Source organism: Felis catus, chromosome D1 (genome assembly GCF_018350175.1).
Source record: "Felis catus isolate Fca126 chromosome D1, F.catus_Fca126_mat1.0, whole genome shotgun sequence".
In the NCBI taxonomy this organism is placed as follows: domain Eukaryota; kingdom Metazoa; phylum Chordata; class Mammalia; order Carnivora; family Felidae; genus Felis; species Felis catus.
Window position 1 is genome coordinate 89,705,933 of NC_058377.1, and position 23,574 is coordinate 89,729,506.

At 46.5% G+C, this 23,574-nt stretch overlaps 1 protein-coding gene across 5 annotated transcripts in view; it reads left to right on the top strand.

The window, feature by feature from the left end:
- Positions 1–23,574, top strand: part of LDLRAD3 (low density lipoprotein receptor class A domain containing 3) — a 241,762-nt gene that overhangs the window by 99,962 nt on the left and 118,226 nt on the right. For 4 of the 5 annotated variants that reach the window (XM_023239769.2, XM_023239770.2, XM_011286804.4 and 1 more), the window contains one exon: positions 11,362–11,487. In XM_023239769.2, the coding sequence (XP_023095537.2) occupies positions 11,362–11,487 (126 nt within the window). Of the gene's footprint in view, positions 1–10,854; positions 11,176–11,361; positions 11,488–23,574 lie in introns of those variants that run through there. The other variant, XM_019812278.3, reaches the window with a different exon arrangement.

Here is a 23,574-nt window from a genome sequence, read left to right on the forward strand (position 1 = left end):
GGGTGGCTGAGTTGGTTAAGCGTCTGACTTCGGCTCTGAGCATGATCTCATGGTTTGTGAGTTCGAGCCCCTCGTCGGGCTCTGTGCTGACAGCTTGGAGCCTAGAGTCCGCTTCGGATTCTGTGTCTTCCACTCTGTCTCTGCCCCTCCCCTGCTCATGTGCGCGCGCATGCTCTCTCTCTCTCTCTCTCTCTCTCTCACTCAAAAATAAGTGAACATTAAAAAAAATTTCTTAAATATTTTAAAGGGCAAGGACAGGCACTTAGAATCCCCTTATTGTTTATAGTGCCCTTTTTCCTGAAAGCCCCAAAAATATTGTAGACTTGGCTGTTCAGTTCCCTCAGGGCTTTTTGGGAGTAAGGGGGATATTTACGTGCTTACAGGGCCTCATAATATTCTTGTGAGTCCGTAAAAATTTTCTTCATAAAACCCAAATCTGACAAGTCACTTGCCTGGCTGGCTCGCGGGGTGGGGAGGTGTCTAGGTGCTCCCTGCCTCTACCACAGATCGTCTCCTGCCACATCCGTGTTCCACACGCCCTACACTCTCCCAGGTTCTGTACGGATGGGCTCAGCCCTGCCACCACTCAGCTTTTATTCATGTCACTCATTTTTCCTGGAAGCCCTTCCCTCTCCACTTCCACTAACGCATCCCTACTCATCTGCTAGACGACTGACATGGCCGTCGTTTGTGCTGTGTTCCCTGGGGCAGGATGGGACAGGAAGTGCTTGAAAATAATAGTCATAAATAATAACAGTAATAATAGCTAATGCTGTAATTATACTGTATGATACTCTAACACTGTATAGGATACTGTTGTGGTGTAATGTTAAATAATAATGGCTAAGGTGTAATATATGTAACAATAGCTAAGACAGTATCAACTGTCATAGCTAATACCGTGTTCCAGAAAAAGACGAAGCAACTATTGGGTTGTGTCCTTTAATCCCTGCGGCAACCCAACGAGGTAGATGCTGTTAATGTTGCCATTTCCTGATGAGGAAATGGAGGCACAGAGAGGTGAAATAAGTTGCCATAAATCATGTGTCCAGTAACTGGTGGAACCAGTGTTTGGACCCTGGCAGGCTGACCTCTAACCCTACTGTTGAAAGACGAATGTTTATACAGCTTATGTAGCACTTACCACATCTCATGGCAACGATCTGTTTATTGTCCTTTGTTTTCTTCTTTTTCTTCTCCTCCTCCTCCTCCTCCTCCTCCTCCTCCTCCTCCTCCTCCTTCTCCTTCTTCTCCAGGTGCTCCTTAGCTAGAGGCACCTTGCTCCCAGAAGTTATATTTGAATGTTTGATTCTCTTTGCAACCCCACTTGGTCCAACGTGTGGCATAGAGAGTCCGAGAATTAACGTTAATGCATAGAATAACTGAAAGAGGAAGGCCTTAGTCTAAACATAACATCGGTTTCCACCTCATTTTTCTCCAGGCCATCCATATATGGGAAGAACAGTTTGTAGACCCGTGGACCATGTTAGGGAGGAGAAGACATGATCAGATCCCTACTAGATGTCTAGTATTACAGTGTTTTTTCTACATGCAAAATCTCATGTATTTTCCAGCAGCTGATGAGGTCTGTTCTATCTGTACGCCCCTTTTACAGATGAGGACGTTGAAGCCAGTGGAGGTTAAGTGACTTGTCCTTGGTCTCTGGGATTATGTGGCAGAATTGGGGATAGAAGCCCAGAAGCTTCTGAACCCTAATCCCTTCTGACCTCTTAGCCCCAAAGCTTCATAACCTCCTGTATTCTCTTGAAAGAGGTGATTCGAAAGAATTTTCTGACAGTCTTCTGTTGAAGCTGTTGCAGCTAGATGCCTTCTTTCTGTATTTATGTTCCAGTGAGCATGTGGTCTTTTGCATTGAACTACTGTAACAGGCAGAACGCCTTTTGTTGTTGTTTTTGTTGTTGCTTGTTTTGGTTTGGTTTTGCTCAGGTAATAGTGGATGTGCAGACTTGAATTCCAGGCACGGATTTGGCTTTCTGGGGAGTGTGTCCTCTGCATCAGGACCACCATGAAGCACCTGTTTGTTCCCCTCTCCCAGACTTCTTAGAGAACCCAGGCATGTTGTTTTTTAAAAAAGCCTGTTGGGGAGCCTGGGTGGCGCAGTCGGTTAAGCGTCCGACTTCAGCCAGGTCACGATCTTGCGGTCCATGAGTTCAAGCCCCGCGTCAGGCTCTGGGCTGATGGCTTGGAGCCTGGAGCCTGTTTCCGATTCTGTGTCTCCCTCTCTCTCTGCCCCTCCCCCGTTCATGCTCTGTCTCTCTCTGTCCCCAAAATAAATAAAAAACGTTGAAAAAAAAAAAAAAAGCCTGTTACTTTTTATAAGGCTCTTTTTGCTTTTTTGCTTCCAACCATGAAGTCATGTTTGACTTTTCAGAGGAACCACAGTTTGACATTTTACAAAGCGAACCAGGGGGCTGAATATAGTAGCAATTTTGGGTCCATTACTTTTTGCGAAATTTTTAGCCAGTGATGGCTGCACGTGGGCGTTCACTCTGGGGGGGGGGCGGTGTGCATGTTGATTCAAATTATATGAATTTTATAATCTGACTTTTTTTCTGATTCATACTTTGGTGTAGATAATGCTTACGTTTTTAGCGTGAGCTGAATTGCAGCTGGCTCATGGCACATTTCTTATGAGAAATAGGGTTTTAATTCTCTTTTAAATTTTTAATGTTTATTTTTGAGAGAGAGAGAGAGAGAGTAAGAGCAAGGGAGGGGCATTGAGAGAGAGGAAGACATGGAATCCAAAGCAGGCTCCAGGTTCCGAGCTGTCAGCCCAGAGCCCGATGCGGGGCTCGAACTCACCAACTGTGAGATCATGACCTGAGCCGAAATCAGACATCCAACCAACTGAGCCACCCAGGTGCCCCATGGGTTTTAATTCTTTTTAGTTAAAACATACTGGGTACTTTTTCCTGACCTGAGAAGGAATCTTGTATTGACCCCCTTTCAGTTCTCCCAGTACCACATTGTTTCTGCCTCTTGGCCTTTGCACATGCTGTTCCTCCTTCCTGGAACAGTCCCACCAGCACTGAAATTTTATCTGTGGCAGAGCTGTCTCCAGTGTATCTTCACTCTTTGCAGGTATGACAGAATTTGTGAATTAATGTTAGTGTGAGTAAATAAGTGTGTAAGGCCTAAGACTGTCTACACATTGCATTCGTTTCTACCTCAGCTATGTGTGAAGTGGCTTTGCTGAGGCCTGCTTTCTTCTGAGCAGCCTTTTCTGACATCAACCTCTGCCTCTCTTTGAGATTGGGTGACCTCTAGCTCCCCCATCAGGGCACTCATGGCACTGCATGCAGAAGCTCACTTCCTTGTCTGTGTCCTTCTCCGCTCCCAGTTAGGGAGTACTGTTGGATCACCACAGAACTGACCCAGTGCCTGACGGATAGCAGGATGCTCAGGAATATTTTATTTGCTAAGAGGGAGCAGCAAACATGTTTTGGCCTCTTTATCCCTATTTTGTATTATGCACAGATAGCGTAAATCCTTAAAAAGTAGACAGAACTTAAGGGGTTTTAAAGTTCTAAAACGGCCCTTTTGCCGGGACAGCAACCATTGGAATATGAGCTAACAGCTTTTACGTGTAAAGCAGAGTTATTTTGTGTCTTGCACATGAACGTGGAGGAAGAGAGAGCCTGTTGAAATGGAGAAAGATCATAAAGAGGCCCATGGTTTTCTTGTGGGTGCTCTTTGCATGATAACTACGCTGTCTGGGATGCAGGTGCTAGATTTGACCAGGGTGGTGGCTGGACTAGGCCCACAGTGGCCCCATAGCCAGAATTCCTGCAGTGGCTGCTGGTCTGTGCAGTGGCAACAGCAGGAAGAAAGGACTGGGGAGGTCATTTATTCTCGGGGCATAGGACACAGGTAGAGTCTGTCCAGTAGGGTGTTTGCATGAGAGTGTTCATTGGAATCCTCTGTGCTTAATACAAATGCAGACCTCCTAGGAGAGAGGCCCCGGAATCGGCATCTTCACCAGCACCCCTCTCCAGGGATCCCTCTGCGGGGGGATCACTGACCCCCTTCTTTGTTAAACACTGCCTTATGGGACATGACGTTCTGGAGAAATGTGAATTTCTGGAGAAATGGGATATGACTGGCAAGGAGGACCGTCTTTGGAGTGAGAACCTACCCTTTGTCGGGCCCTTAGAGGGGACAGTGCAGCCTAGGAAAGTTAGTGCAAGGAGCATCTCCTGAAAGGAGGGACACTTTGCATTAGCCCGTGATTCGCGTAACCCAGGGAAACCAATTCCAGCAAAGATTGATGGTCTGCACCCGGTGCAAATTTAAAAGATAAAAAGAAGAGTCATGGTTTCCTTGACTGGATAGGAATGTCCCCTTCTCTGCAAAGTAATGAAATACACAGATGTTAAAGTGAGGAGAGACAGAGATAAATGGAGAATAATGGAGCACCGGCAGCTGTGAAGGGCCCGCTTAACATAAACACAGAGGAACCGTGGGGTGTTCGCAGCCTGTGTGCTTCGAGGAATATCATTGCCAGCCGGGGAGAATCAGCCTATCCTGGGCTGGAGGCTTTTCCTGTAGCCATCTGTGGCCAGAAGACAGTACCAGGAGGCCGTCGATGATCAAAAGGATGCCCAAATGTGAAATATGCATATCCTTTGACCTACTGGTTATACCTTGAGGAGATATTGTACAAGTGGGGAAAATAGTACATGCATCTGTATGTGCGTTGTTTATTGAAAACACCCCAAATATCCATCAGCAATGGGACTTATGGGTACAGAGATGCAGTAAAATTACCTTTAGCCATTAAAAGTGATTGTGTGCACCTATAGTTATCAACATGAAAATGTCAATATATTAGTAAGTGACAAAAGCAAGTTTAGAATAACGTAGTATTTTATGGATGCATTTAAACAAAACTGCATGCTCAGATTTCTATGTATTCATTTAGTAATTATTGAGTAACCTGTGTGCTAGACACTTTTCTGGGCACTGGAGATACAACAGTGAACAAAACAGTGGGCCTTGGAAGTGAAGTGCCTGGGACCCACAGCATTGACATCATCTGGGAGCATTAGGAATGCAGAATCCTAGGCTCCACTTGAGACCTGCTGCATTTTAATAAGGTCCTGAGGCTACCATTTGCACACAATAGTTTCTGAGACCTTGCTTTTTGGAGCGCTGTTTACCAAAACAGCCACTGTGGCTTTTCCTGGGCGACAGCAGTTTGGGGCAGTTTTTACATTTACCATGTACATTTCTCTGTAGTTTGAATTTTTCACGGTGGGCTGTGTCATGAGGATGGTAATTTTCCGGAAGAGCTTAAGGCTCCTGCTTCTGGTTCTTTGGGCTTTCACGGGCACACACTGGCAGGATCCCGGAGCAAGAACTGGAGGCAGGCAGGGGCAGTGAAGGTAGCAGCTGTTGCTTATTTGGCCCCCTACAGACATGTTGGAAGAGAGACCCCAGATATTCGTGTTTATAGCTGGGGCTGTTGCCACAGCCCGAGAGATGCCGCAGGTCCGATGAGCCGATTTCCTGGCTGAACAGAGAGGCTGTGTCGTTGCAGCTCCTGTCTGACTCTTTTGTGGGATCACTACCCAGGGAGGGTCTGGGCCAGGAGCTGTAGACAGCAGGCCCACGCTGCAGCACTGGCATCCTCCAGGACCAGCGGGTAGCCCTGAGCCCTTTCTGGACAGATGGGAGCCCCGGCCTGAAGCCTGATGCAGAGCATTTCTCTCCAAGGCGTGGAAAGTTCTGGCCATGTGGAACTTTCAGTCTCATAGGAGCTCTCCTGAATGTGATCCCTGATGTGGGGTTTGGCAGGGTGTGGGTGTGAAGCACCCTGCCTGAAGCACATCATAGTTGAAAGAGGCTAGACTCAGGGACTGAGAACTGGATTCTAGGCCAGTCAGATCCTAAATAGCTGTGTGACTTTGGGCGCGTCTCCAATCGCCTATCCTCAGGCCTCCGTTTTCTCCCCTGTTGAAAGTGAGAATTCGTTACTGAGCAAGCTGTGTGAACCACCTGCCGTGCTCCAGATGTTGTGCATAGAAAGGTCAGGTCTTTGCTGTGAGGGCCGCACAGCCTGACCACACCAAATGTCTCCTGGTTCCCCTCTGGTTCTGACGTAATCCTCCAATACTGGTCTGTCCTGCATGTGGGAGGTGAAAGCAGTTTTTGCTTAAGACCGTAGTGAGTAGGGATTATTGCGGGTTTGTTTATGTCCTTGCTGGTAAACTTAACAAGTTGGCAACCATTTCAGTCTTTTGCCCATGCCTATCTCCCTTAAAAAAAAAATTACTTTTTTATGTTTTATTTTCCTGACCCGTGAAAATCAGAACTGTGACAACCTGGCTGTAAGGAGGGAGGGGACACAGATCAGGAAATTAACCAGCCCCCAGGAGAGCCCCAGTTTCTTGTCCTTCTGCTGGTGAAAGCTGCCACCTTGCAAAGTTCATGGGGCAGGTACTCAAAAAATCGTGAATTCAGGTATTCAGTGGCGTGGAGTCCCCCTGTCCCCCTTTGTCAGGGCAATTTGAGACACAGTCAGGCTTCCATCTTCTGCCCGGGGCTGCCGAGTTTCATGCTGAAATCTCCCTGTCGTGGAAATGGGGGCTGGGGGAGGACAATGCAGACTTGGTCCAGCAGCCCCCCCCCCCCCCCAGCCCGCCAAGTGGGTTGTGCAAGCAGGGAGCAGCCGACAGCTGCTGTCAGCGGCTGGCTTCTCTCTGAGGCTCAGCCAGGCGCTTGGCCGGCCGCCTGTGATCCGCCTCGCCAGTTGCCTTAGCAGGCGCCCGATGGCGCAGACGTAAATCATAACAGGACGGGCTCCCTCTGACAGAGACCACGACTGAGCATCGCTGACAAGGCAGCAGGTCTCATTACTAATCCTTGAAAAGGGTTCAGGGGCAGGGCCAAAGAGCTGGTTAATTGAACGATAGCTAATTCATTTATAATTATGCATATTCTTTTTCTTTGTCTCATAAAGTCTGGTCCTTTGGAGCTGGACTGGGGCTTAGAAATATCTGAAGAGGCAGAAGAGCAGACGAGTCAAGAGGAAGGTTTGAGCCTTGACTCTGCTTATTAGCAGTGGCAAGCTCCCTCACTTCCGGACCTCAGTTTTCCAATCTGTGAAATGGGTTTCTGTGAGGAGTAAATGAGGGGAGATTCGTAAAACGTAGAGCATCCTGCTTAGCCCGTGGTAAACATTCAGCCAGTTGGGGGTCATTACCCAATCCCAGTCTCTCTTTTACAGGCCTGTTTGTGTAGTTGGCAAGTATTTATCACCCGGTGTCGGCGCTGCATAGCGTAGCTCTGTCAAAGTGGTGAATGAAAGTATTTGAATGACCATGTGTTCATCATTCGCACAGCACAGCACAGAGCCGCCGACGTCCTTTCCTAGGAGGGAAAAGAAAGAAGCAGAGTGAGGGGTAGAGAGACTGAGGGTGGGAGTCAGAGTTTCTGGGTAGACGGTAGAGTGGTTCAAGACACCTAAATGAATGGAGGGCCACACGACCCTGGGAGAAAGGCAGTGCAGGTAGCAGGAGAGGCAGGGTCCCCCCCCCTGGGGTGGGACTGAGCACGGCAGCTCCCGCAGGAGCGAGGAGGCCCGTGTAGCCGGGCAGGGAGAGTGGGTGCATGTGAATTACAGATGTCTCCAGAGCTGCCTGATGCTGTGATAGGGGCTTTAGGCTTTTTTAAGATGCTGGGAGGGCAGTGATGTTGTGAATAGAGGTTTACAAGGAAACATCTCCCAGATGTCAAACCCTATAAACAGCCTTTCTTCCTCTGATCCCTCAAAGGGTGACCAGAGGAAGGCCGGCCGAGACTCTTAATGTGGGCATCCATTGCTGGGTCTTGCCTGGAACGGTTGTTACTGGGGTGTTTGCTAAATGGTGACTTTTTGCTTCCTACATCCTCCAGTGTAATAATTGGAATTCTTCTATAAGGAAAAACTTCCCTTCTTCCCCATTTACTTATTTATCCAATGATGTATGATACTGGTACGGACTCACAGATATTTATTGTGTTCTCTGGACCACAGTCCGGTACTGTCATCATTTTGTTGCTCAAAGTGTTGTAGCTTTGGCCATTGGGCAGCTCCTTCGGGGTGACCCCTGTGTCCTTCTGACATGTGCCCGTCATGTTTTGAGTGCTTCTTGACTTTCTGACAGCACAAGACCCTCCACGTTCATCTTGAATTTTCTGCTGGAATCAAATGCTTCTCCAAGGATCCCTGGCTCCCTTTACTGGATAATGGTATTTAGAAATCAGGATCTGGTGCTGGGCGTGCTCATTTGTGTATAGCTTCTAGTCTTTCTTGGCCCACGGAACTAGGAAATAAATGTCTGTATGTATACTAACTCAAGCACACACACAGATTATGATTTCTCTTTCTCTCTCTTATCTGTCTCTCTCTCTCTCTCTCTCTCTCTCTGTCTTTACAAACCTTGAGTTCATACTGATGCCTCCTCCTCTAGTCCAAAGCCTCTGGGATCATTTAGCCTTTCCACTTTACTTATTTTTAACTTCTTCCTCGGAGAGTGAGGAACCTCGCTGTTATTATCTGCAGTATATTTACTCATTTGTTCAATCCGAGTACACACAAAGGTAGTTTCAGAACGGCTAATCCATACCCCGGCGACAAATAAAAGTAGAGTGCCGTATGTGTGTACAATTCTCTTTTTCTTTAGCCTCGTAGAATGCAGTCCAAGTAACGGTTTCCCGAATTAGGTGGGTTCTGCTCTTCCCCACACCCTTCAGGTTGGTGGGCTTACTCACCTACAGTCCAGATGCGTTCACTTTGCCATTTCTGTTCCATTTTGAGCCTCTCCACACATGCACACGTGGATGATTTTAATTGTTTATCCTTTGGCTATGTGAAGTATTAGAGTTCTTTTTAAGTGTTTATTTATTTTTGAAAGAGAGAGCAGGGGAGGGGCAGAGAGAGAGAGAGGCAGACAAAGAATCCCAAGCAGGTTCCACGCTGTCAGCACAGAGCCCAGTGCTGGGTCTGATCTCACGAGCCGTGAGATCATGACCTGAGCCAAAATCAAGAGTCAGACGCTTAACCAACTGAGCCACCCAGGCACCTGAGATAGGGTTCTAAGAGTCAGAGCTGTACAGACTCCAAGAAATGTGACCCTTCTCGTTTTGACTGCCTCATTCCAACCCTTTCCCACCCACCCCTCGTGGGTAAGCAGTCTCTCCAGTTTCTGCTGTGTCCTTCCCGTGTCTTGTATGCACAGATGAACCATTCCAGGTACATTTTCTTATGTCCCTTTCTTTTGCTGTAGAGATTTTAAAATACTGTAGATAACTCTTTTGCAGTCTGCTTTCTCCCCCACTTAACAGTGTATCCTGGAGATCATTTCATACCAGTTCATAGAGATCTTCCATAATGAGCTTTTTTTACCTTTGGCAATCAGAATAAAATTAGCAGCCCAAGTAGTTTTAAAATTCTATAAGTAAAGATGGTGAATAGTGTAAGCATTACCATTAATTGAGCACCTACTATACCATGGTCTGTGCTAAGCATTTTACATAGATTATCTCATCGAATCCTTCCTAGAGCCCTGTGAGGTAGATGTTACCTCCAACTTACTGGTGAGGCAGCTGAGGCTCAGTAATATGAAGAAACTTGCCCCAGTTCACAAGACAGTAGAGCCACTATTCGAACCCAGGACGCTGTCTCCCAAGTTTGTGCTTTTGAAGAGCACACCAGCACCATTGCAGAAGTTCCTAGTTGAAACAAAGCGATGTGGGTTTTTAAAACCTAGGCACGTCCCAGCCCTTAAAACCCTGTTGATTGTGGATCGTGCCACCAAAGTTGGCATGTTACTGATGGCAGGAACGGGAAGGTAATTTACTGGCTGTTTGTTCCCAAGAAATGGCCCTTCCTTCCTGAGGACCCTAGCTCCTGCCTCTAAGGCAGGAGATGGGAGGGATGCTAGTCGGAGCCAGCTACCTGGGATGTGGCAATAGATTCGATCTTACACCTCGTAATCGCAAGCCAGAGCAGCCGGCACCATTAACGGGAAAGTACATTACCCCACAGGGCTGTTTGGTTAGCAGGCCACTCCATCAAGCGTGAGTTACAGCAGCTTCCGTTAAAACTGTTTGTACAGCAGGAGTGGAAGAAGAATTTCTCTGAGCAGGAGTCTGGCCTCTGTTGTGAGAAGTGACAGACTGGCAGAGAGGTAACACAGTTGAGTTGGTTGAGAGCTTGGCTTCTGGAATCTGAGTGCCGGGGTGCTCACCGCAGGGTCAGATTTTCTAGCTGTGTGGCCTTGAGTCGGTCACTTCACCACCCAAAGCACGCCTCCGAAATGGGGATAAGAACCATCCCCATCTTTGTCTGCGGTCCCCGAGATCGCCCCCGGGCTCAGTGATTTGCCAGGAGGATTCAGTGAGCTCAGCGTATAGTCGTATGATGTATTATGGTGGAAGGATACCTAGCAAAACTAGCAAAGGGAAGAAGCACGTGGAGTGAAGTCCAGGGGAATCCAAGTTCAGACCTCCAGTCCTCTCCCTGTGGAGTCACACAGGGTGCACTTAGCTTCCCAGCAACCAATTGTGACAACACGTGTGTAATGTTTTCCACTGGGGGAGCTCATTACAGACTCAGTGCCTGGGGATTTTTCTAGGGGCTGGTTTCGCAGGCACCATCTGCCCAGCGTGCACCAAAATCCCAGACTCCCAGAAGAAAAGCAGGTGTTCGGCATAAACTGCACTGTCTGCATCAATAGTTCAGGCACAGTGGGCCGTTCTTACCGGAGAGAATGGTGGGAACCCTCCCGAAACCCCAGTTCGCAGACACCAGCCGAGCAAGGGCAGCCTTGCAAGCCAGCAAGCCTTACTCAAGGGTAGCCGTCTTAGGCCTGTGGCGTTAATTCTCTTCTGCACACCATGCCGTTGGGTGCTGGCCGGGGGGATTAAATGACATCATCCGTGTGTAGCCCTGGCCACGCTGTCTAGTATGGGAAGCATTTAATCAGTGTAGACAATTACTCTGACAGGAAATGAATTTTGAATGCTTCCTTAGCACCTTAAGAGCAGGCTCAGTCTATCACCCCATCTGCTTACCCATTCATTGCTTTGTTCAGCACGTGCTGATTGAACCCTGCTGGTGTAGGGGCCGTGTGAACACAGCAGGATTGGCCTCCCCCTTACGCAAGGATGGTGCGTGCGGGCCGCCGATCTGGCTGGGCACCGGAGGTGGGTGGTGGTGGTAAGAAACCTTTGGGGACTTCAAGGTACACGGGGAAGGACCCCTTTGCGCACTCAGAGTTGGTGGGATGGGCGTGCGGTGGCCAGAAATCTTCACCTCCTGATGACCTGCTGTTTGTCTTGTGTTTCCTCCTGTAGCCAAGGCCAAGTCGAAATGCGGCCCGACGTTCTTCCCTTGTGCCAGCGGCATCCACTGCATCATTGGCCGCTTCCAGTGCAACGGCTTCGAGGACTGTCCCGACGGCAGTGATGAGGAGAACTGTAGTAAGTGCCGGGAGGGCCCATGTCGCCGTGCCTTGTTCCTTCTCGTGGGCCGGGGCCTCCATCAGGGCCACTTTTCTCCGTGCTCCTCGCTCCCATAGGCCCAGGTGCCTTCTGCCGTCCCCCACATCCTGTTCCTTACCGCTTCTTTCTTGCGCAAACGCGTGAATGCTCAGCTGCCATTTATTGGGGTCTCTACTAAACACTTGGGTCTCGGACATACTTCAGTACAATAGCTCTGCAGGTGCAGGCGTGTGATCCTCATTAACAAGTGAGGAATCCAAAGCATAGGGACATCCGTGAACTCGTCTAGCATCTTACAGGTCATAAATGGCAGAGCTGATTCCCTGCTCCTTCAGACCCTCAGCTGACTTACTCTTACACTCGGCACCCCGTGTTCATGTGCCTGCTCTCCTTCCTAGTTTGAGTTATTTTTAAAAAGGTGTATATGTATATGTCATAAGAATATATTTTTGAGGGGCGCCTGGGTGGCTCAGTCAGTTAGGCATCTGACTTCGGCTCAGGTTGTGATCTTGCAGTTTGTGGGTTCAAGCCCTGCATTGGGATCTGTGCTGACAGCTCAGAGCCTGGAGCCTGCTTCGGATTCTGTGTCTCCCTCTCTCTCTCCCTGCGTCTCCCCTGCTCATGCTCTGTCTCTCTGTTTCTCTCTCTCTCTCTCAAAAATAAATGTTAAAAAAATTTTAAAAAAGAATATATATATATACACATACATATATATACGTATATGTGTATGTATGTTGCTATATATATGTATATATATGTATGTGTATATATATATACCAAATACTGTAGAAAGCTAAAGTTCTCCTTGTCTTGTGACTGCCTTGATTCCTTTTCCTTGCTGTATGACATTCCAAGGTATCACCACACAGACAGACACACACCCCTTCTCGTGCTCTCTGCCCCACCTTGCCTCTTAGCAGTCCTGGTGTTGAACTTCATACTCCATGGCCTGGACGCACGCATTCCCTTCCTGGCCAGAGTCTCTGTGTCCAGAACCATTTCACGTAGGAGCTTCAGTGACCTTCAGGCATCTCTTCCCCACCTTTCATGCTGTGCCGGCTCTCCCAGCAAGTAGCTTTGGAACTTGCAAAATACAGAAAATATAAAGTGGAAAATGAGATTTGCCCAGAATGACACTTAATATGTGGGCTTTCTTGTGCCAGTCCTTCCTCCCTCTCTCTTCCTCCCTCTCTCTTTTTGGCCCTCTCTTTCTCCCTCCCTCTTTCTCTCTGTGTATATCAATGTATGCGTGTATACGTACATGTACACATATATGTTATTCGTGAGGATTGTCGTTGCTATGAATGTAATTGTTATATATGTTACGAATTTATTTCAAAACATGGGTTTTAATGACTTCAGTGATTGTTTCGGGAAACTGACTTCCCTTTACCCTGTTGGTTCTGTTTTAAGCCCTGGAAGAGGGGGTGACCATTCATGCCTTCCCAGGGCCTAGTCATTGACACCCCCTCCCAGCGAGGACGCAGGAAGTATATAATTCTCCCGTGTGCCTTCTCCTGTTGCCTTTTTTCATCTTCTGGATCTCAAATGGCAAAAATGTGACATAGCGGCTAGATTGTTGAATGATTAGTCGAGTAGCAGAAACCCACCGTAGCAGGGGGATACAGGTCACTAACAGGGTAGCAGCCTGATTGAGTGAAATGACTCTGGAGCTGGAAAGTCTGGCTCCAGGTTTCTGATCCGCCCTCATTAGGCATGGGTTGGCTATGCTACGTAATGTTGCACGGTGGTTTCCTCATCTCATGAAAGAGGAGTGCTAAGAGCCTGCTTCCTGGGTTGTTGTGACAATTAGACCAGGTCATATCTGAAAAGTGCTTAGTGTGGTGGCTGGCAAGGAGTAATTGATTTTGCAAACCCATAGTGACTTAAAACTATGAGCTGTTAAGAGGAAGACCGTATTTACTAGCATTTCACCTTTGGCTTAGGACGTCCAAGGACGTACTTGTTGTATTTTCATTGAGTTCTTTCGAGTTTCAACTTGATCTTAGCTTCTTCCTACTGTCCATGGGGAATTTACGTGCATGTATATATATGTCTGTATTTATGTATATAATTTGTTTATATACACCCATATATACATATGAGAGAATAATTGAATGGCAATAAAAAGCAAGTGTGATACGTTCTAGTACGTACATTCTAAATGACTGTGCCATTCTGCATACTCCCTGCCATATTAAAGACCTTGTATGATTTAAATGTTTGGATATTGGTCTTTAATTGTCTAAATGAGTTAATTCTATCCATTCCAAATTAGATCATTGGGGATTAAGCCAGCATTTTCCTCTGGCATATCTACCATCTAAAAATAATGGTTCTAATTCACTGTTTTTATAACTAGTAAATAAAAGAAGAGAATCAAGCATTTAGCCTCCTTTTTCTAGATGCATTGTACTTCTCAGTAATTAAATAGCCAACATAGGAAAGGTTTTTGTTTTTGTTTTTTTAATGAACTATAATGGGAAAAAGAATTAGAGTGTCTGTTTTGTAACCCTGATGAAGACGTGCATCTTCAATGGTTCCTGAAACCATGAAATAAAAAATTGATGGGGAGCTTTATAAGGCATGGATCAAGCTAAAAACCCTTGAAACCAGCTGTCAGTCTTTCAGCAGACAGACCTGAATCGATACTGTGCCACCTCAAGTAGAACGTAGAAACCCTGTCACTCTGTATATCTCTTTATGTTCTGGTCGTCGGTACAGCAACAGAACATCCGAAACCCTAAAAGGCCGTGTTTTAATTTTTGCTTTAGACTCTCAGATGCATTTTAAAGAACTTCAGAGGGAATGAGCAATCTGTTAGTAAATTTACCCAGAGATTTGCCATTTTGGTTGTTCTTTCTTCATTCCTGATGTTCCTGGTCTCCTCTGGTACTGTTTCCCTTCTGTCTGAAGCACTTCCTTCAGCAGTTCTTTTAAAGCAGGTCCGCTGGCAACACATTCTCTTAGTTTTCCTGCATCTGACCGTGTCTCGATTTCACCTTCACTCCTGAAGGATATTTTTACTGCATATAGAATTCTGGGTTGACAGCTCTGTTTTTAAGCACTTTAAAAATGTCGTGCCACTTCCTCTGGCTTCTGTGGTTTCCGATGAGAAATTTGCAGCCATTCAAATTGTTTCCCCGTAGAAAATGCATCATTTTTCTGGCCGCTTTGAAGATTTTTTTTTTCTCCCAGCCTAGCTTCAGCAGCTAGATTATAGTGTGTGTGTGTGTGTGTGTGTGTGTGTGTGTGTGTGTGTGTGTGGCTATGTGGATTTCTTTGAGTATATTCTGCATAGGGTTCTGTTTGAATGTGCAAGCCTTTGTCTTTTGCTATACTCAGTACATTTTCAGGTATTCTTTCTTCAAATCATTTTCAAGTACTGTACCTTCTCCTTGTGGGATTCTGATAACAACTTTGGATCTTTTGTGATCATCCCACAGGTCCCTGAGGCTCTGTTCAGTTTCTAGTCAACCTTTTTCCTTTCATTGTTCAGGTTAGATCATGTCTGTTAGTCTTTTGTCAAGTTTACTTTCTCTTCTGTCATCTCTAGTCTGAGCCCACACGGTGTGTTTGTTTCTTCGTCACTGTATTTTTCAGTTCTAAAGTTTCTTTTTGGTTCTTCTTTATACCTTCTGGGTTCTTTGCTGAGACTTTCTATTTTCCATTTGTTTCAAGAGTGTATGTGATTGCTTGTTAGAGTCTTGCTGTAAGAGCTGCTCTGAAGCCTTTGTCACATAATTCCAACATCTGCCTTATCTTGGCGTCGATGTCTGTTGATTATCTTTTCCCATGAGAATTGAGATTTTCCTGATTGTTTTCACAAGGCAAGTTAATTTTGGATTATATTCTGGATATTTTGTTGGTTATGTACGACCTTCTGGGTTTTGTGTCAGTCCTGCAGAGAATGCTTATATTTTTGTTTTAGTAAGCAAATGACCCTGTTGGGTCAGGCCACAGATTCCTAACAGCCCCTCTGTGGGCTGCCGTTGTCATAGTTTTCAAACTGTTTTTGCACTGCTGTTTGGATGTGTGGTGCATGGGCACCTCCTGTGTGGTCTGTCTGAGACGTGGGCAGTAGTCGGTGAGTTTGGTTCTCAAAGTCTTGGGTGTGCTGATTAGGACCAGATCCATGCTTGTGCAGACTGGGGACAGCCTAGAAGTTCATAAATAACTTTATAGGGTTGCTTCTCCAAGTTCCTCCCTGCCCACCACTGTCTTTCCAACACTTTGTAGTTTTCCTGGGACTGTGCCGGGGGAATGAGGGAATAGTAAATTCACCACTATTTCAGTGATAGATTGAATTTTGTTCTTCTTCCCCAGTTGGTCTACTCCAGTTTACTTTCCAGAATCTAAAAATAGCTGTACCACGTATTTGGCTAGGTTTTTATTGCAGCTGCACGCAGTGGCAGAGACAGGGCGGGTGTGATTACCGCATCTGACCTGGAATTGGAACCTCCCGCAAATCAGTCTTAGGATCACAAGGAAAGAGACAGCCAGATGTTATTTGCCTTCTGATATGACCCAACAGGAACACACATCATCACTGTGAGGTGTTTCTGCCAAAACTTCCAACCTGAGCCTGATTGATTGAGCCTGTGAATCTGCCGTAGTCAATTTGGGCTGTAGTAACAGAAGGCCATGGACTGGGTGACTTAAACTTATCTCTCATAGTCCTGGAAGTCCAAGATCCAGGCTACCATCGTGGCTGTGTTCTTGGTGTGGGCCCTCCTCTTATTGATGTCCTCACTTGGCCTTCCCTGGTGAGGAAGGCAGAAGAGAAAGTAAACTTTCTTCTCTCACACATAGAGAAATCCCTTGGCCCCTCATCTCATAACGGCCCTGATCCCATCCTGAGAGTGCCACCTTCATGACCTCATCTTACCCTAATCTCCTACCAAAGGCTCCACTCCAAGACCATCCCGTTTATTAGGGGTTAGGGTTTTAACATGTGAACTCTGGGAGACACAACATGACGTCTGTAACACTAACCATTTGTTTACAGGAAATTCAGGGACAGGGGAACATGTTAGCGACTCCATGGGGAGACATACTGCCAGATCCAGAATATGGGAGATTCTTCAGGACTCCATTGCATCCATTAATAAATTCTAAGAAAAATTAGAAGAAGAGGGAATCTACAGACTGAAGGGGAGAATGAGTGACAAATCAGTCAAATGCAACATACAGATCTCATTTCAGTCCTGACTCCAACAAGCCAACTGTAAAAAAAAAAAAAAAAAAAGTGGGGGCACCTGGGTGACTCAGTCAGTTAAGCCCCTGGCTCTTGATTTTGGCTCAGGTCATGATCTCACGGTTTGTGAGATCAAGCCCCGCATTGGGCTCAGCTCTGACAGTGTGGAGGCTGCTTGAGATTCTCTCTCTCCCTCTCTCTGTCCCTCCCCTGCTTGCTCTCTGTTGGTGTCTCTCAAATTAAATGAATAAACATTTGAAAAAAAATAACCCCCAAAATTGAGGTAACTGGGAAAATGAATTGTGGTTGTATATTTAATGATGTTAAGGCAATCCTGTTAGTTTTTTAAAGTGTGAGAATGAAAACAGAAAATGAAGTGTGAGAATGATAATCTGTTTATTATTTTAAAAAATACTTATATATAAAGATGTATCTGTATGTATACATATATAATATCTAATAGCATATTAAATATAGTAATAATAAGTATAATAATAATTAGAAATATATAAAGATGAAATCTCATGAGGGGTAGTAGATGTGGGTAGGGTTGAAATGAAACTGTCAGTGAGTTGATAATTTTTAAAGCCAGATGATTGGAACATGGGGATTCATTATGCCAGTCTCTATTTGTGTACATTTGGCATATAATAAAACAGTAAAAATAATAAAAGCTAAAGGAGAGGTTTCATTGGATTATGTCTTGACTTTGCATCGATAACTAAAGAATCATAAATTTTTTTAATGTTTATTTAGTTTTGAGAGAGAGAGAAACAGAGCACGAGTAGGGGAGGGGCAGAGAGAGAAGGAGACACAGAATCCAAAGCAGGCTCCAGGCTCTGAGCTGTCAGCACAGAGCCCAACACGGGGCTCAAACTCACGAATCTTGAGATCACAACCTGAGCCAAAGTGAGACGCTTAACCGACTGAGCCACCCAGGCACCCCTGGAGAATTGTAATTTTAAAGAACTTTGTTTTTACAGATGTGTTTTCCCACTTTTTGCATTCATTTGACTCAGGAGTGAGGATAAGCAAGAACCAGGATTTCCTCTTAGAGGCTCACAATGCTGAGATTTTACTCTTTTGCCTTTTGTCCTTTCTCCCTTGGCTGTGTTCAGACCTCTCCTTCTTCCCTGTGCTCAGACATTCTTGGCTGGAGCTCGGCTGGCCACATGGCCCTGACCTGGGTCCCATTCAGTGAAGACAGAGACTCCTGCCCAGAACCGAGATGGCAGAGTTGCCTGGGTGACCACATGGAACGCTGATTCACGCTAAGGACCTTATGCTATTGGTTTCACTGTACTTGTGCCCAGAAACACCACCAGGTCCCAGACTGTGTTTCTTCCACTGCTGACAAGTTCTTGCCTGTCCCCCCAAGCAGCCAAATGGTTTCGCCAGTGTCTCTGGTTTTTGTTCACAGAGCCCCTTGGTGCTGGCATGTTCCCAAAGCTCTGGTCACGTCAGCCAGATTCGATTCTATATTTCTTCTTCACTCCTCTGCCAGTGGCAGTGGCCTCAAGGAGTTGGGCCCGCATCACATGGGCAGCAGGAGGACCCTTTCACCCAGGGCTCCAAAGCCCCCTCATCAAGGTTTCCTTAAAGACTCCTTCCTGTGTGACCTGCTTCCTTATGGAACCATCCCTGGTTTGCCAGGGCTGGGCCAGGACATTCTCCTGTGTGTCCATATACCTACCGTCCTGGGCCTTCTCCAAACAAACGCCACCTAAAAAGAGAGACCTGCTTTGAGCACCCTATTAAAACATAACCCCCTTCCTCGCCAGTCTTCCACTCTGTTTCCTTCTCTGCTTCACTCTTCTCAGTGCCACCTTGTGTTCACGTTCTGTCTTCCCTGCTTGTGACCTCGTGAGATGGTATATTGGCAGGTTCACAGCTGTGTCCCCAGTGCCAGGCATGCAGTCGGGCTCGGCCTTAGCACGAGTAAATATATGTGGAACGAATCACACTCGTCATGCTTTATCTTCATTGCCTATTGCCTTTCCTGTCTCCCCACTAGAATGTCAGCTCTGGAAGAACACAGACTGGGATTTCTTTTATCCCCTGTGCCTAGTGGAGTGCTTTATTTGAAGGAAGTAGTCAGTCATAAATGTCTGTTGACAAATGGGCCAAGCAACTAACTAATCAAACGAAGGGTTAAAGAAGGAAGACAGGCAGTCAGGATATATTCCTAACATATGGATGTCTTGAACCTCTTCTGCAGTCTCAGATGTATACCCGGAGGGCATATTTAGGCCACACATTGTTCATTAGCCCCCACCTCCTGCCTTCTTTCAGATTCTCTTCTTTCCACAATTTCTATGCCAGACCTGTGCAAGATGCCGCAAAGGATATAGACCTGGGTCACATACAGGACCCTGGCATTGTTGAGATCGTACTCGAGCAAGGGAGACAGTAATGCTCACATCCAGATGATTAGAACATGGGGTTGGCTGTTGGGAGTGCTGTGGGAAGCTGTGATGGGAAGGTTATTTCCCTCTGGGCTCATCAGTGGGAGCTGTTGAAGGACGCGGCCCTAGGAGAATGAATAGCATTAAAAAGTTAGCACTACAGTTTCAGGCTTAGAGCCCAGGCAGAGGCTGGGAGGCGTGCAAACTACGAGATGTAGAAGCCACTTGGTTGACAATTGCTGAACACTTACATGCATGTGGCACATTTCTATGTGCTTTAATGTGTCTAATCTCATTTTAGGTTGGTAATATTACTCCCTGTTTATAGACAAGGAGACAGGTACAGAGAAGTTGAATAGCTTGCCCAAGGTCACCCGGTAAGTGGTACAGTCAGTATCTCAACCCACACAGGATAAATCCAGGATCCAAACTCTTAACCACTATATTGGTAGGTGTAGTTATGTGTAATGTGCGGAATGTTAATTATAACAAGCATCTATTGAATGCCTCTGCGGGCCACATGCTGTTCTCAGTTATTTGCATGTATTATCTCAATTATAACAAAATGTTATTATATAGGCACAATTTGCTTTGTAAGTAGGTTCCAGCCAAACGTGAGGCTTGAACTCACAACCTTGATACGAAGACCTGAGCTGAGATCAAGAGTCAGACGCTTAACCGACCAAGCCTCCCAGGTGTCCCAATAATGGCAGTATTTTTATCCCCCATTTTACAGATGAGGAAAATGAGGCTGAGAGAAGTCAGATGATTTTCCCAGCATGATGTACTAGTGAGTGGGAAAGCTGAAATATGAACCCGGGTGGACTTCACACTCAGTTCTAACCATAACAGCAAAGTGTATGCTTGGCCTGGTAGGCTGGGGCAGATCAAGAAAAGTTAAGAATTGGGGGTTGTATTTTATACCCAGTCAGGAGCAGTGGGTATTGAGCCAAGTGCATGCAAGGTGCGGAGAGGGAGAAGGTCAGACGTGGCTGGAGCCTGAGGAACTGGGACATGGTGGTCCTTTAATAGGAGTGGAATCACAGGAAGGGGGCGGGGGGGGGGTCGTCCATTTCAGACACGCAGAGTTTGAGGAGAGGGGATGTTCAGGCAGAAGTGTCCACAGGGCGTCAGGAATGAGGTTTAGTGCAGGAGGAAAGGTCTGGGGAGCCATCCACGCAAAGGCAGTGGTCGGGGCAGTGAAACTGGGTGTTAGACAGGAGCTAGGCACGTCCGGGAAGCCTTTCTAGGGAGGAGGAAACAAACTACCTCAGCAAATTCTGCCGCTGGCACCTGGTGGACTCTAGAGGGGTTTTGGAAATTCAAATCCTCTGAGTCCTTAGAGACTGAAAAAAAGGCAAGTAGAATTAAGGACTCTTGGCCTCCTGCCTCTGGCCCCACATAATGACCTCTTGCCCTCCTGCAGACTCAGAAGAGGTTCTAGCTGCAGAACATGGCTGTGCACGGGCCCCAGTGGCTTGGTGGGCAGAGGACTGCGGGAGAGGCCTTGCAGAGCAGACTTGGAGAGGAAGGCAGGAACTCGCAGCTGGCCGCACACGGGCTGCCTCTTTGAAGGTCGGCGGCAAGCGTTTTCCAGGCCACAAAAAGGGTAGTGCTTGTTAATGGGACAGATGATTTGCACAGAGGCTTGGGGCCAGGCGCCCTGCATCCTGGAACAGAGGAAGTCCCAGGGCAGTTCCATCTCCCCCAGCTGCCTGGTTTCCAGAGAAATGGGGCTGGAAAGACAAGATTTCCCTGGGGGCCATGAGGTTGGGATGCCTGGTGAAGAGGGGAAGAGAAACCGCCACAGGATGGGGAACAGATGGGAAGTGAGGGCGCTGGTGATGAGGGGTTTCTCATTGACGTGCTTTATGAAGAACCCTTTGAGGTAGAAGAGGGGCTGACTTCACAGACTTTAAATGGATTAAAGGCGACATTTCCTACATCCTGCTAGAGACGGATTGCTTCATTTCCTGTCTCGAAGCCGGTCAGTTGCTTTTGGGCAACCGCAGTGGGCCTCGGGTCCTTCTCCTTCAGATGTGGTTGAAGTAAACGCTGCCAGTTTAATTAACCACTGAGCTTAACCTTAACTCATTCCTCTCTCTCTCTCTCTCTCTCTCTCTCTCTCTCTCTCTCTCTGGCAGGGAAAGACAAGTTCTCTTTCCTGACTATTGTGGGCTGGGAAACATCCTGAGATCCCTGTTTGTTGTGCTGATAATAATAACTGAGGAGTTTTTGAGTCTGCTGTTGAGTTTCTGAAATCGACTCTCCAGACCATTTTTTCCATCCTTGCTGAGATAAATAGTGTTCCTCTTTCTAGTTACCTAAGTAAAGTAATACATTTTCTGGTGACTGGTAAACCTGACCAAGGACAAAGAAAACATACATTTGGAGCACATTAAATATTGCTAGAAAATACTGAGACGTAACATCCTAAAGAACAGAGTATTTCCCGCTCCGCTGATGAGCTGTGCATTGAGCAGTTACTGTTTCAGGGTCCCGCGGAAGGCTCTACGGGACCACAGGGACCCGTAAGACTCTTTCCTGCCCACCCAGAGCCTGCGGGGCTGGTCCACCGCAGTCCCACGTACACTCACCCCGAGCTTTGGCTGAGCCTGGTAGGTAGCCGCGGAGGCCCTGGAAGAGATACCGTGAAACTCGAGCTGTCTGGGGTCTTAGGGGAGATTTGCTCCTCTGGTTAAGTGAGTCTGACTAATAACTGAACATCTTTATACTTTTGAGGACCCTGGTTGCCAGGGATCTCTCTGAGATGCGTTGCATCCTGGCGTAATCAGTGTTTACCTTTGTTGGTGACAGTGCAGGGCCATTCTTAGAAACGTTAATTTTTAGACCAGGCTATAATATAGGTTGCCTTTGGCTCCTTTTGGAACTTTCTGGTCTCTTTTGAAACTATCTTAGGCTGCTCTGCTTTTGGAAGTCTTAAGGCAGCTTTTTATAGCTTTTCTGTCTCCTGCCATCGACGTCTGCGTTTATTTCTTGCTGGCAGTTTGTCTGTAGAGCGGCAGTCAGCAGCCCCTCTCCCTTCTCATTCGCTGTGCCCTTGGGAATGGGAACCCAGACCTTGTTGGAATTCACATAAATGGAGAATCCATAGACCCTGAGGGAGGTGAAGGCTTGAGGGCCCTTTTGCGAGGAAGCTCCTGGCATTTGAAGGACACGGACGTCGCAGCGTGTGTCTTGATGGTTCAAAGGCTTTTTTCTCTGGCTTGCCGCGGCTTGGGGGAGTGTTCCGCGGGCTTCCTCTGCCTCTGTTTCTCTGCCCTGAGATTGGGTGGTGGGGAGGATACGCTGTTTTCTGAGGAGCCGCTGATGAGGAGGTACCCCAGGTATGGCTTTTTGCCAGCACGTACCTGTGTCTTCTGAGCAGCTGGGCACCTAAGCGCGAAAGATACTAAAACAGGTGTTTGTGGGCCAGAGAGAATTTCGTGAGGGAAGAGTGAAGGAAAAGGACAGCAAATGATCCCTGGAACATTTCTGCCAGGGTAGACACTTAACATGTTTTCGTGAAATCTTTCAAACATACTGAAAAGGAAAAGTGAGATTAAATGAACACCTGTGTCCCCAACGCCGTGTTTTAAAAATCCCATTGTCTGTTGTTGTTACCATATTATTATAACTGTGTTAACTGTAGTTAACAATAATCTGTCATATTATTAATCCTATAATGGTATAACTAGGTTAACTATAGTTAATAAAACTGTATTGTATACTTGGAAGCTGCTGAGAGAGTTGATCTTTTTTTTTTTTAATTTTTTTTTTAATCTTTATTTATTTTTGAGAGAGAGACAGAGTGTGAGCAGGGGAGGAGCTGAGGGGAGGGAGAATCAGAAGCAGGTTCCAGGCCCTGAGCTGTCAGCACAGAGCCCGATGCGGGGCCCGAACTCATGAACCGTGAGATCATGACCTGAGCCGAAGTCGGATGCTTAACCGACTGAGCCACCCGGGCGCCCCAAGTAGATCTTAAAAGTTCTCATCGCAAGAAAAGAAATTCATAACTGTGTATGGCAATGTATGTTAACTAGACTTATCGTGGTGGTCATTTCACAATGCATGCAAGTATCAAATCATTATTTTGTATACCTGAAACTCGCATAATATTATATGTCAGTTATGTCTCAGTTAAAAAATCCCATTATTTCTGTTTTGACTTATTTGCTTCAGGTTTTTAAAATAAAAGGTTACCAGGCATCGTTAGAAGTTTGCAGTATGTACTTGTTCCTGGATTCTGTCCTTCTCCCTTCTCTCCAGAGGCATCTACTGTCCTGAACTTACTTTTCTCCCTCACTGTCATATGTGTGAAATTTGTCCATCTTGACTCTGGTTCTTTGATTTCTCTTTCTTTCTTTCTTTCTTTTTTTTTTTTTTTTTTTTGTTGTTGTTGTTGTTGTTGATTGATTTTTTACTACTCTTCATCAGGGGTTGGCAAACTATGGCCCCTAGGCC